This window comes from Martes martes, assembly GCF_963455335.1.
Source record: "Martes martes genome assembly, chromosome: 4".
NCBI classification, from domain to species: domain Eukaryota; kingdom Metazoa; phylum Chordata; class Mammalia; order Carnivora; family Mustelidae; genus Martes; species Martes martes.
In genome coordinates, this window is record NC_137891.1 from 123,733,690 (window position 1) to 123,747,445 (window position 13,756).

At 33.5% G+C, this 13,756-nt stretch overlaps 1 protein-coding gene across 1 annotated transcript in view; it reads right to left on the bottom strand.

Moving 5' to 3' along the window:
* Window positions 1-13,756, bottom strand: part of ADGRL2 (adhesion G protein-coupled receptor L2) — a 286,203-nt gene that overhangs the window by 55,010 nt on the left and 217,437 nt on the right. The window contains exon 5 of the mRNA XM_080801458.1: window positions 1,551-1,660. Coding sequence (XP_080657584.1) covers window positions 1,551-1,660 — 110 coding nt within the window. The remainder of the gene's footprint in view (window positions 1-1,550; window positions 1,661-13,756) is intronic.

Here is a 13,756-nt window from a genome sequence, read left to right on the forward strand (position 1 = left end):
CTGTTCTTGGTCTATAGACTAGGTTACAGGAACTGGCTCCAGAAAGACAATTCTTGGCAGCTCTGACTGATTCCACTGTTTGGGAATGGATGCTGTATTCCTTTTCTAATTTGAGGACAGAAACCATGATAAATTCAAATGAAAGTGACTTTACGGAACAAAATTTTGGTTAGCTCAAAAGAATACAATGTTCCTCTAGTGGCACAGGAGAATGATTACGTAAGCCACCAACACTACACACAAGAGAAGTAATATAAAGATCAGTGCACTCAGTAGGCTTCCAATCCTACAAATGGTATAGAAAATACTGAAAACATAAAAAGCATCCATTTCACAGTAACACAGGAACACAGAGCAGGGATGAAAAGAAAAGATAATCTGTGTTTGGCCTTTAACTGATACCCACAAAAAAAACAATTTATCGAAACTGTGGGCAGAGAGGAGAGAGCCTGCACCTTCCACAGGACATGTTAGAATGTATTACTAGCATATTGGACATATATTTATCTGAATTCAGTCCTTTGGTTTTAAAAATATTGATAGTTTGGACATAGAAATCTATCGGGAATAGTGATCTAGCTTTTGAGGTTCTGGAAAAGGCAATTTCATTATTTAGTTTAAATCCATCTTTTTAAAAGAGGGAAGTGTGTAAAACTTTCTCAGATCATTGCTGCTAAAGATAATTGCTGCTAAAGAACTTCAATTCAAATGCCCATGAATCAAGGTTATAGGATACATCTTTTTTTTATTTGAAAGAGTAAAGAACACTATTAAACAAACTAGCTTATGAAAATTACCTAACATACTGAAACTTTTGGTTGTCTAAAATGCTTTTTTCTACCAAAAGGGCAGAATACAATTCAGCAGTATGAATTCTGAGGTTAGGAGGAAAACTACACAGAATTAGAGCAGGAGCTTAAGACTACTTATGAAACTTCCACCTGAATTTTAAATATCCCTCTACAGGATCTAATGGATGTTGTCAAATTAAAAATAGATGCATATGCAAGGTTTTGTTCTATCTATTTTATTTACTCTTAAGATTCTAACACTGAATCTGGTAAAAGAAATGTTCCTGTAAGGACAAGGAAACAAAAAAAGGAAAGCACTTGCCTCAGTTACTACAATGGTAGCTTTTACCGGGTCCTAAAGTTACCACAACAGCAGGTAGCCATTCAAGTAGCTCACGATTAAAACCGAAGTCAATTCCTTCTTTAGAAAACTGTGAGCCAAACCAATTTGTCAGCAACTGGTATTGGGCAAAAGTACAGATTTCTATCTGCCCTACTGAATAGCTAATTCAAGTTTGTTTTCTGGAAAAACACTAGTCTTAAAAGCCAAACACTTAAGAACACAGACAGACACTTGGCCAGCATCACACTGTGGCTTCCTTCCACACTTCATGAAGCTAATTGGAGGCCCGAGTCTGTTAGTGCTCTGCATGCATAATGGTTTTGTAGGCCATAAACATATGCTTCTTTCACATGTGTAGTCTTTCAGCATCAACGAGGAATGCTGGAGAAAGTGAACATCACAAACTTCATACTTACTGTAAGGAACACATTCATACTGGACTTCAAGATATTTGTATGTTCCAGGACAGGGATCAGGAAATACATCTGACCCAGTAACTACTATACACTGTGTTCGATTGTTGCACCTAGAAAACAAAACAAACCAAACTTGTGTAACATAATCATTAGTTTGTTTTTAATAAAGAAATCTAATACAGAACTGATTCATATTTTCTTTAAGCAACTAGTACTGCAAAACAAAAAATTCAACTGATATTAGGTTGCTCCACATTATTAAATACAGAGCCATAAAAATCCTATTTTATATTGTACTATTTCTGTATCATGGGCCACACTAAATTTTCACTCAAAGTAAAAAGAAAGTAACAGTTCTCTATTATTCTACTACACATCTAATTGGAATTCTTAGCAATTTCAACATGTACTAAGAAAAAAGTATACTTGGCATGTTTAAGAACTAAAATAACAATTAAAAATGATACTATGGTTAAACAGAAACAGTCAGAAATTGAATAGCTTGGAAGTAAGTTCTGAGAACACATTAAAACAAAGAAGCAGCCAGGTTTTTAGGTTTATCCATTAAATCCAGTTTGTGTTAACGTTTTCTATTACAGGGACTTTCTGCACTCTTCCATAACAGATACCAAGCTGACAGATTACACCTTCAGTGCCCTGGCTTGATCAATGACAGAACACATTTAGAGCAGTGAGCACAGTGCCTGGCACATATTGTGTCTAAGACTGTTCCTATTCCTGTCAGGTTCATTGGTCCCCACATGCTTATACTAAATACAACATGACTGTGAACCTAGGTTCTTCTAAATTAATACTCTCTGAAATAGAATGTTAAAGAGAAGGGCACTAACATGATGTCTAAGATGTCCTATTTATTAAGTATTTTATTTTTATGGTGTCACTTACTCATCAAGATTATTAGGATTAAGGTAGAATTTTAGGTAAGATGATATTTATTTAAGTTCTATGAATTTTTCAAAATGATCTTTTTATAAGCTTTATAAAGGCAAGAACCATTTCCCTTTATAATTCGCCCTGATTACAACTCAACGGAATGTAATGTTTGCAGGGTTTTATTATATTTTCAGATAGTGCATAAATTAAGAAGCCAAAGCAAGCAGAACAAGAGCATTATAACAAAATTTATTTAACAATCTGAATACCAAATATTCTTAGAGTGCATAAAATAACTCGACTATAAAATGGCAGATAAAGAATGAAAAAAAAAAAAAAAACCAACAACCCAGCTCCGTCTTTTTTTAGCATGACGACTAACGAAGACAGTGGAAGGAGACATGCATTAAAGAGGGGTAGGTATGTTAAGTCATGCACCCTTGCAGCCATTTCAACTCAAACCAAGCAGATTCGTCCTTGAAGAGCAGCAAGACCTGAAAACTCCTACAGGATCAAACAGGTAAGTTTTATAGGTCAAAGTATATACAATAAACTTCAAACAAAAGTCCTAAATATTACATAAACTGTAATACTGCTTGCACAGATATTAAACTAATGATAACTTTTATCACAATTTATCTAGAATACTTTATGCTATTTATTTTTAAAACCATACCATATAGAATAATTTTCAAAAGCACAGACAATGGAAATGGTGCAGTGTCACATTCTTAGGCAACATCACGTTTTACTTCCATTATCTGCATTTCTCTCAAACTGATTCAATCATTTGAAGAAATTTGCCAGTGGTTTTCCATTTAGTGTAAATGAAGTATTTTAACGTGAATCACATAACCAATTTCATCTTAAAATTTTAAACAGCTGATGAATTTAAGATTTGTCAATAGATCAGTATCTAATATTTCATATTTTCTTCTTTCTTAAATTTTACAACAATAAGAGAGTTCACCACTTTGTTAGAGTTTCTTCATCTTCCAGGAATCCTCAACCACTACCTGATCCTTTCCTTCCTTATACTGACTTACACCTGCAAGGATCCTCCCATTTTCTCACTCCCATACCTATCAGAAACAAGCAAATCTAAACTCCTATGATGTGACATCCCTGTTATATATTCCCTTAGTGTGCCTTTTACAGCTACTCGACAAAACCTTTTTTCGGGAAAACATGGCCAGAGTAAGGGAGTTGCACTCACGGTTGAAATGGACCAAGACTGTGAAGGATTTTGGACCAGGGTGAAAGAGGATATAGCCCAAAGGATTTAGGAATTTATATCATTAAAAAAAAAAAAAAAAGTATATATTGGGACACCCGGTGGTGCAGTCGGTTAAGCCTCTGACTCAGGTCTGATCTCAGGGTGCTGAGATGGAGCCCCATGTCAGACTCCACACTCAGCACAGAATCTGCTTAAGACTCTCTCTCCCTCTCCCTCTGCTCCCCACACCCACGCATATGTTCTTTCTCTCTCTCTCTAAAATAAATAAATACATCTTTTAAAAAATAAAGAATATATTGACAATTATCCATTTTCCCCCAGATGATCAGATAAATAAATATGAATATAATATGGGATCAAAAATATCTTTTATTTGGGGCACCTGGGTGCCTCAGTTGGTTGAGCATCTGCCTTTGGCTCAGGTCATGATCCCACATAGGGTTCTCTGCTCAGCAGGGAGTCTGCTTCTCCCTCTCCCTCTGCCCTTTCCCCCTGCTCATGCTCTCTTTCTCTCTCGTTCTCTCTCTCAAAAAAATTAAACAAACTCTTTAAAAAAATATCTTTTATTTCATACTTTTCAATGCCACAGGATGTTTGCAAGAGGTATACAAAGGATAAGTATTCCTTCTTCCATTACATTTTGAGAGACCAACACCATAAAATGAAGAATAACTATTCATTTTACTTTCTCTGAACTTTTTTGCATTAGTCATCTGTCCACAAATACAAGTTCAAATGAATGTCAAAAGCAATTACCACAGTTTATATCAACCATATGATTTTTATTTCTCTTAATATCACATTGTACAAAACATTTACTTTATGAAAGCAGGAAGTGTTACAGGGTTAGAATCTTAAGTAAAATGAAGGTAAGGAGACTTAATGGAGTTCCTGAAAAAAAATTATAAACATTTCTAGAATTCAAAGCTTCCCAAGATGTCAAAAATATTCTTTTTATATATTGGAAATACTAGAAATTGAACTTGAGAAAAAAATGGAATTAGGGGGCTTAAAGAGAAAAGGATCGGCAAGAAGAGAAATGCAATTGTAAGAAGAATAAGACTATCAGATTTGCATACCAGTATCATGGGAAAGAATACCTAAGCTTTTGGAGAACCAAGTGATGGAAATAAAATACAATTATGTACATTCATTTATGAATGAAGAAGTGAGAGCCTGAAGTTTTCAAATTCAGTAAGTGTGGGAACACAAGGGGAAAGAAAATACCAAATGTGAGCTATTAGGACTGAGAAAAATCTGAAAATTCCTTAACCAGTGTATTGTTAGTAAGATTGTAAAACTATAAATTGCTCTCATTTAAGAAGATAGGGAAAGAGAAAGCAATTAGCCACAGAAGCAAAGTAAATTCTCACCAACTGCTCTGCTTCAAGTTTTCATTCTAATGAAAATGAAAAGGTACAACTAAGCCAAGAAAAGAAGGCCTTCAGTTGCTTGTATTCTCAGTCCTGGGCATAGTTTCTGGCTTGATTTTCTTCCTCTTCCCCCACAGAAAAAGATTTATCAGGAAAGGCATGGCTTCTATTAACTATTAGATTATTAGTATATTTTGGTAATATTATATGGATTCATTGTTAAAAATCTACACTTTTCTTAAACGTTAAATATAAAAAATTAAGTATGAATGAAAACAAGGCAGAAGAATAGGGTTTTTAAAAATAGGTGCATCTCATTTACACCCATTTTTAACAACAGAAGGAAGATACAATCTTTTCCTAAATATTTGCTAGCTAATGAAAATTTCTAACACTAAATAAATCTGGAAATAAAATTTTTGACAATCTGTGAAATTATACCATGCTTCCTAGGAGAACGTCATTAAAAATAGTAACAACAAAAACATCCACTCTAATCACTGTAAATTTTTCTATATTCAACCTCCGACTTCTTTATTAAAACAAATTTTAATAAGGTGGTTCAACTACAGGAAGAAAATAATCGTTTTTAGAACTCGAGGGCATAAAGGCAACCCTTGCAAATAATGTCTAAGCAATCTCAGGGGTATAATGTATGCTTTCACACCAACTGGTAGATAAATGTAGAAGTACCTAATAAGCACTCAGTCTCAAAGTCTAAGCATTTAATCATTTTTAATATTTAAGCACATTTCCAAAAATTTCCAAAAGTTGGCATGTACAGACAAAAGGCTTATTATTTCACATCACTGTGTTAAAACCGCTGTTAAAAATATCACCTATGTATTATTTCTAGGTTGTAACTTTCTATCATTTTAAATATTTTTTCTACTGATTTTCTTACTAATCTAAAATATACAGAGTACAACACTCATCCTGAGAATTCCGCATGTTAACTAAAATAAATCCAGTAATAAATGCTTTGTAACATTATCAAATTCAAACACCAGAAGAAAAGTATTATTTCTGATATTAATATTCGTAAAACTTACATTTTAATCATAAAACCCAATCATCTACAATGATGAAAATCCTAAATCCTACTTTATAGGTCAAAAAGCTGCTTTAAATGGAGCAAAAAACCTGAATTTTAAAAATTAGTTTAAAACTAATTTATGCAAGTCTTTCTACTTTAAATGGAAAAATATATTCTACTAAGGAATGAAACCAAATGTACAACTCAAGAGCTGATGAGAATAAAACCACATAATTTTGGAGATTAATACCTATTGGTTTGCTTCCTATGCATAAGGGAATGACAATATCTTTGTCTCTCAGCAAAATTCAAAGTATGATATTTAAAGTCATTAATAATGTCTAGGTTTGTGCATAGTATATAATAGAAAAATACTTTACAAAATATTAATGAATCTCTTAACAATCACAATTAGCATACAGTAAAAGTTAAAATTATTAAAACTGTGTATTTACCTTCCAGATGTAATCAATATTCTCAGGTTTCAATATTAACTTTCAAGTCATCCACAGTCATTTTTGAAATTAAGTTAAACGTTGCCACCAAAATGTATAATTGATGAAAAGGCATTTTATAAATGTGTATTATCATTAATTTACATACGTATATGGAAATTACCTTAGAAATTGTCGTGCACAAATTAGCAGTACTTTGAAGAAACATTATCTTTTTTTATTTTGGGGACAGTACTGATTCATCACTAATGAAATATTAATAATGCAAACAAACTATTAATATGTTGCTTTTCCTTAATCTTTTAAAAGTGTAAATGAAAGAAAGCTCAATGCACACATTACTTATAATCTGAAAATAAACTGTATAAGAATCAACAATATAGAGTACCATTTGACTTTGTTCAGAAGCAAAATCATTTGCTATTTGGGAAAATCAGTGTTTAAAAGCAGACACTTTAGAGTCAGAAAAAACTGGGGTTTCTATTCCAGTTTGTCTGTTGCCTTTACTATGAGCCCCTAAGTAATGCATTAAAGCTTACAGCCTTCTTTCGAAGTTTATCTTTAAGGTTAGATGGGATAATGCAGGCAAACTCTTCGCACAATTCAACAAAAATGAAATACCAAAAATATCAATAATAAGTACTCCCTTACATAAGATGGACATAAATTTGCAAACCTTAGGGGGATCTGACTAGGGGCAGAATATCTTTTATTGTTCCAGAGTAGTTCCTATCCTGTGCATATGATTTCCTGTGTACGGCTTTAAAACCAGGCCAACTATTCATGCAAATTTGTTTCCTTTCCAACCTTAACCTTGAATTGTACAAGGCCTAACAAATTGCTTTTACTCTTCTTCTGATTATCTTATGCTCATTATTACACTTTACCAAGTGCAAAGTATGGAGATGAGATTCCATGTGTAATCTATTGTGAGAGGTGTTTTAATCAATAGTCTTGTTCTGCTGATTAAGCAGGGGCTTCTGTTTTGGGAAGATAACATTAGTTTCTCCAGTCATGCTCCAAAAACCATTGGGAATCTTCAGCAGATCATTAGATATGCTACAATAAAGCTTTGGTACATTCTCTTTTCTTCCTTAAATTACTTCTTCACTGTCCCATCATTCCCTGTCTCGATGGCACTGCATTATTATTGCATCTCCCCTGAAACTTGCACTACAGCTATGTCTCCAGGCCATAGGACGCCATTTTCAATTGAAGCTTCTGCTTGAAAATATAAATTAAGAAAATTTCATTATCTCCTGCCAGGGGCCATTATTCACCACAGTTCTAAGGAAGATTAAAAATGCAAAATCTACCGACTTGAACAAATACTCCAGCATTCAACAGAAAAGCTCAGTACATCATGACAGAAACTAAAAATTAATGTTTGCGGAAATTTGGAGTCACCCTCTAGAATTAGTCCAATTCTTTATTGAGCCTGTAGGTTCAGTGAAGATTGCTTCCACAATTTCAGTTTCTTCATGGCATCTGTTACTTTTAAAATTCAATTATAAAATACTATCAATAACAGGTCTGTTTTCTTTCCTGAGTAATCTTCTACCTTAGTTAAAACTGCTCACTTTTTTGGAAACAAACAACATCTTTTCAAGGTACCAGGGTATAATGTCATGACACTCCTTTCCAAAGTGCCATATATAAGCAGAACATTCACAAGAGTACCCTGGAAGAGTTTAAACCACATACACATGGGGGATTATTTCTTCTTAATGAACCCAACATCTACAGTTGAATTACTGCAACTGAATCTATTCTCTCATAATAAATAGGAATAGTCATTCCTGAGTCTCAATTACTAAAACAAAAACAAAACAAACCTATTGTATGTCTGTAAGTAAATTTTATTCTACTCAAGTAAACCAGTTTAAAAAAAATTAGAAAAGTTACCTCAAAGGGCAAAACATAAAAAGAAACGAAAGAAAAAGGATATTGTCAACCTCTACATTTTTACTGGAGGTGATTATACGCCTGGCACATAACAGAGATTCAGTAATTGTTTTTGAATGAATGAAATAAATGATGAATAGTTAGCCTGGCTATTTCTGCTTATAAATAAACACAGTTAGTAGAAAATAAATATCAGACATCCAATTCTGCTTCAATCAGTTGTACCTGATTCTCAGAGGATTCTGTCAATTTGGACATAATTTTGTATCATGAAAGCCAATGATACAGCACTTAGAAGAGAGACTATTTAAAGACAGGGAAAAAAAGTACCCTTTAAACTTCCAAATCACTTCAAACACTAACAATTCCAAATGACCAAGGAACGAATGTACAGTACTCTAGGCACTAGGACTCATGACCTTCTGAGTCCAAATTAAGAATAAATTTTTACACATATAGCAGATGACCTTAAAATACGAATAGGTAAGTTCTAATGAGACTAGATTTATTCAAGGAAAGTAATCAAATAAACCGAGGGGATAAAAAGAAGCTATGTTCCAAGATAAAAGGTGACAATGATCCTCACAAATCAAAGAGGGAAACTGAGGCGAATATCACATCAAACCTCTTATTTTCTTATTGTATGATGCTTTTTTAGTATCTAAACTTCTATTCTGTAGAGCTAAGAAAAGTGGGTCCCGCTTTCTTTAAATATTTATTAATGATGATTTGTGAGCCTAACTAATTGCTAGGTAAACATAACATTAGGAAGCTAAATGGTGTGTAATTATTATGGAAAAAGAAGAGGTGTTCTATAGTAATGTTCCCATTTGTCATATAACTATGTTCTCATAATTTATTTAGTAACTTGTGCATTCTAGTAGATTTCAATCCATCATATAGTATTTAATTCTTAGGCATGTTAAGACATTATACTCAAAGCATTACAGAATATGTGTTGTTTGAAGTATTTTGAAATCACTGAAATGAAGCTGAATTACAGAAATAAAGTTACTAGTAGAATCTCTATGAAAATATTCTTGAATATTGGTTCACGACATGAATACATAATTTGGAAAAAATAACAATTTCTGTTCCATTCAGTTTCCAATATGCTGGTGTTTTCAAAATTTTTAAATACAAATCTGATTCCCAAAAACTAACTGTGATTACATCTCTGCAACTGTATTTAAAAGAAAAAGGTATAGAAAAAGGCAATTGATAAATTAAGTAACCAAGAGCAAAAACACAAAATAAAGTTCTTTTAGTACTATCAATACGTAAACGTAAATCTAGTTGGCTGAAAATGTGTACAGTACACAACAGAAATAGAAAGTCAAAATAAATAAATATCAGATAACCCACAGCAAGTGAACAAAAGCTTTGACAGTCAAATCCTGTTTAAGCCCATGTCTAAAATATTGTCATTCCGTTTTTCAGTATGTTAAAAACAGGAAATAACATAAAAGTGATACCTTCCATAATCATTTTGTTAGGAATTATAACCAGTTTGCATACTTTAATATTTGCAAGTTAAATGTGCATCTGAGAAACTTAATAATCTTCAAAAATTCCACATTAATTACTAAAATAAGCATTTGAAATGGCAATGCTGATTTGCTAAAAACAACTTACTATGTTTTAGAAACTTCTGAAATTCCTTGCAGTTTTTACTGGACCTTGGGGTCAGTTTAATGCAAATTAGGCTTGACTCATTCAGAGCCTTATTAATCCAGTACAAAATCTCTTGTTTGCAGAAATGCACATTCAACATAAATGTGCTTGCTTTTATTAGCAAAATAAGAAGTATTTATTTACAAAGCATGCCACTGAGACTAAGTTTCATTCACAGGGTCATCAGGTCTAACTACTTAATGAAAGGAATAAGATAATTTAAGTCAGGATAAAAACTATAAAATTTTGGAATACTTAAAAAATATAGCTTCTGTGTCCAAATTTTCAAGACCTCTGCTTTTAATAATTCAAAAAATTATTATGACCTGTATCAATTAAGAGCAATTATTTATAAAAATGTTAACCTACTACAGTTTGCATTTGCAGAAACTATCACATTTTTAACAAGGGAATGGGAAATCACTTTGGGATGCCCTAGTTAGATTAAATTAGCAAGAAACTTGTTACCAGACCATATAAAAGACACAGCATAATAAGACATGACCTTGCAGAGCCTTGGAGCCAATCTGTGATGTTTTTCCTTCCTATAACCCTTGCTAATTATCTGCAAAGTTGCAGACCCTTTTGTCGTGGGTTATATTTCTTCAAATTGTGAGGGGATTTTTGGTTTCTAAATATTTAATTAGTCTTGTTATGATATGAGAATTGTTGTACATGCCAAGCATTTCGATTTTCATACTCTATTCCTTCTAATTATCCTCAGATTTAGACTGGTCATCCCAAATCTTTTTCTTTTGTAATTATTTACTTCTTAAAGATCATTCAGTGAAGAAATATTTCCACCCTTATGGCTCTTCTTTTTCACAAATGGCTTTTCTGGTCCGTTAATTACCCGCTCAGCGGATTAGAGTTTGAAATAATGCAAAAGAACCTGCAACTAAAAGGAGTTTTAGAGGACAACACTGAGTAAACTAGATTTTTGTCATTGCAATTTTAAATTCACCTTAAAAGATTATTCCCTTGGTTTGGATATGATTTTGAAAAACAAGAAAATTATGCCATAAATACATTTTTCTGCCTCCCAAGATGTTTGATGGGGCATCATTTGGTCAGCACTATAGATCTCTGCATATAAAATAAAGGAGTATCTAATCTAATTGATGGCTAATATAATTTCGGCTTTTACAGACCTCACTTTGATTACAGCACAGACAACAAATGTTCACAGAACTCCTATACAAATCAAACGGCAAGCAAAGAAATAAAATCATAAGACGTGATAGCATGACTTTTAAAAAATTTCCATCTATAAAAAACTTAAGACTAAATACAACTTTTTGCTGAAGTATTTAAATGACTCAGGAGAAGTATTTCATTTTTTATTAAAATGACCATATTCTACTCTACGTGCCTGGGTTTTGTTTTTTTAATCAAGAGGCAAGAAAGCACTGCTATTCTTTACCCCAAGTGAATTCTTTTGGCATAAAATCTTTTACATATTTCACTACTATTATTTTCTCATCAAAAATTTTCAATTAAATACACTTTTCTTATATAGCTTTTATATTAATTTATTTTCCTCATGCAACTTATGAAATACTTGGTAATTAAATATATGGTATAGTTTATAAACAAAAATATAGGAGGGCCTTGCATAAAAGGGGATGCAAAAGCATGAGTGGGCAGTGTCTTATAATAGGATTTGAATTAATAAATCAATAAATTAATAGACTAATAAATTAATTCAGGGAAAATATGTAGTCAACATTTCCCCAAAGGGTCAAGAAAGTGAAAACACTCTCATTCCAAAAATAAAGTGCTGGGGCGCCTGGGTGGCTTAGTGGGTTAAGCCTCTGCCTTCGGCTCAGGTCATGATCCCAGGGTCTTGGGATCGAGCCCCACATGGGGCTCTCTATTCAGCAGGGAGCCTGCTTCCCCCTCTCTGTCTGTCTATTGTTCTGCCTACTTGCAGTCTCTCTCTGTCAAATGAATAAATAAAATATTTTTTAAAAAAGTGCTACATACGGACGCCTGGGTGGCTCAGTTGGTTAAACAGCTGCCTTCGGCTCAGGTCATGATCCCAGCATCCTGGGATCGAGTCCCACATCGGGCTCCTTGCTCAGCGGGGAGCCTGCTTCTCCCTCAGCCTCTGCCTGCCACTCTGTCTGCCTGTGCTCCGCGCGCGCGCTCTCTCTCTCTCTCTGACAAATAAATAAAATCTTAAAAAAAAAAAAAGTGCTACATAATTAGTCTAAAAGTTATGAATATGCTTCTATTAGTTATCTCGTTTTAATTTTGCAGCCCATAAAAACTGTTATCTGTGTTTTCTTTATTTTGTTCTTGCTCATCTAGAAAGATGCATCAGAACAGAATTCTCACAGAAATAACTATCTGTGTATACTTCTTTGAACTATTTTCTTCTTAACAAGAAGACCATTAGAAGGACCTTAAGTCTCTGAGGTAGAACATTTCTAGAACTGAGGACAACAGGCTACTTGTTTGCTGAACTTTTGTTTTCCATCTTACAGTGGTGCCCTCTATGCAAGTCATTGCCATGTACTTAGGTGTGAGGGAGGCACACACATTTGCAGGAAGTATCACCTAAGGTGGAGGTGTAAAGAAAGCCAACACATCAACGATGCAGGCCAACAGTATTATATTCATCCCTGATTAACGGAACCTGAAGTGATCTTTGTCTCTCTCCCTACAGCAGGAATTGTCTATGTAACTAATTTGGCAATTAATCATATTCTGCTTTGTGGCATCTCTTGTATATTTTGCATTTTAGCTTTTATTTAACTCAGCAAGTACGTTCCATGTTTCGAATTAACTGGTAAACTCCTTATGTTCTTGTTGACATTCTTTCTCATACACCGCCCCCCCCCCCAAGAGTGCCGGGCACTTATTTGCATCAAGTCTCCAGGTCTCGTTCAATGCCTTTAGTTGTAGGGCCCTAGTATTAGCTCTCTAGCTTCTTTTAAATCCATCAGAATGCCTAGTCCTGTTAACAGCAGAAAGTACTCACTCAATAAATACTTTCTATATCAGAATTCTCGTTCCTCTATTATTTTATTAAGGTTTTTTTTTTTAAATCAAAGAGACAACTCAAAATATCCTATTGATAGATATCACTTGTCATTTCTTTAATAAAGAAGGTGGGAATTTTGTACAGATGTTTACTTAACTTTCTGTAAGACAAGAGATGAAAAATAATAAAGACAAAAAGCTGGAACCATAGAATCTTGGGTTACTGTCAGCAGTAGAGCAGGTGTAGAAAGTTAAAAACAATGCTTAATATCTATAATCTGAATATAAATAATCAAATTCATTAGAGGCTCTTCATAAAGAGGTGGATACTGTGTGGTTCATACACTCTCAAAATTAATGCAGTCTCACCTGACTGACAAATAATATGGCAAATTTCACTGGCTTACTTATGATAAATCAGAAGTCATCTTTAATCATGACAAAATATTCATAATCTAATCCTTTTATCAAATTGACTATCACTGCAGGAGTCTCATGTGTTTGCACAATTAAAAACCCCATGTTAGCTGTATATAATAAGGCATTACATTTGATGCAAATCCTTTTCTATTGAAATACGTGCCAAGCTGACAGCAGGAAGTAGCTGATAAGAAAGCAACAAGGCATTGCTCATGGCATTCTCG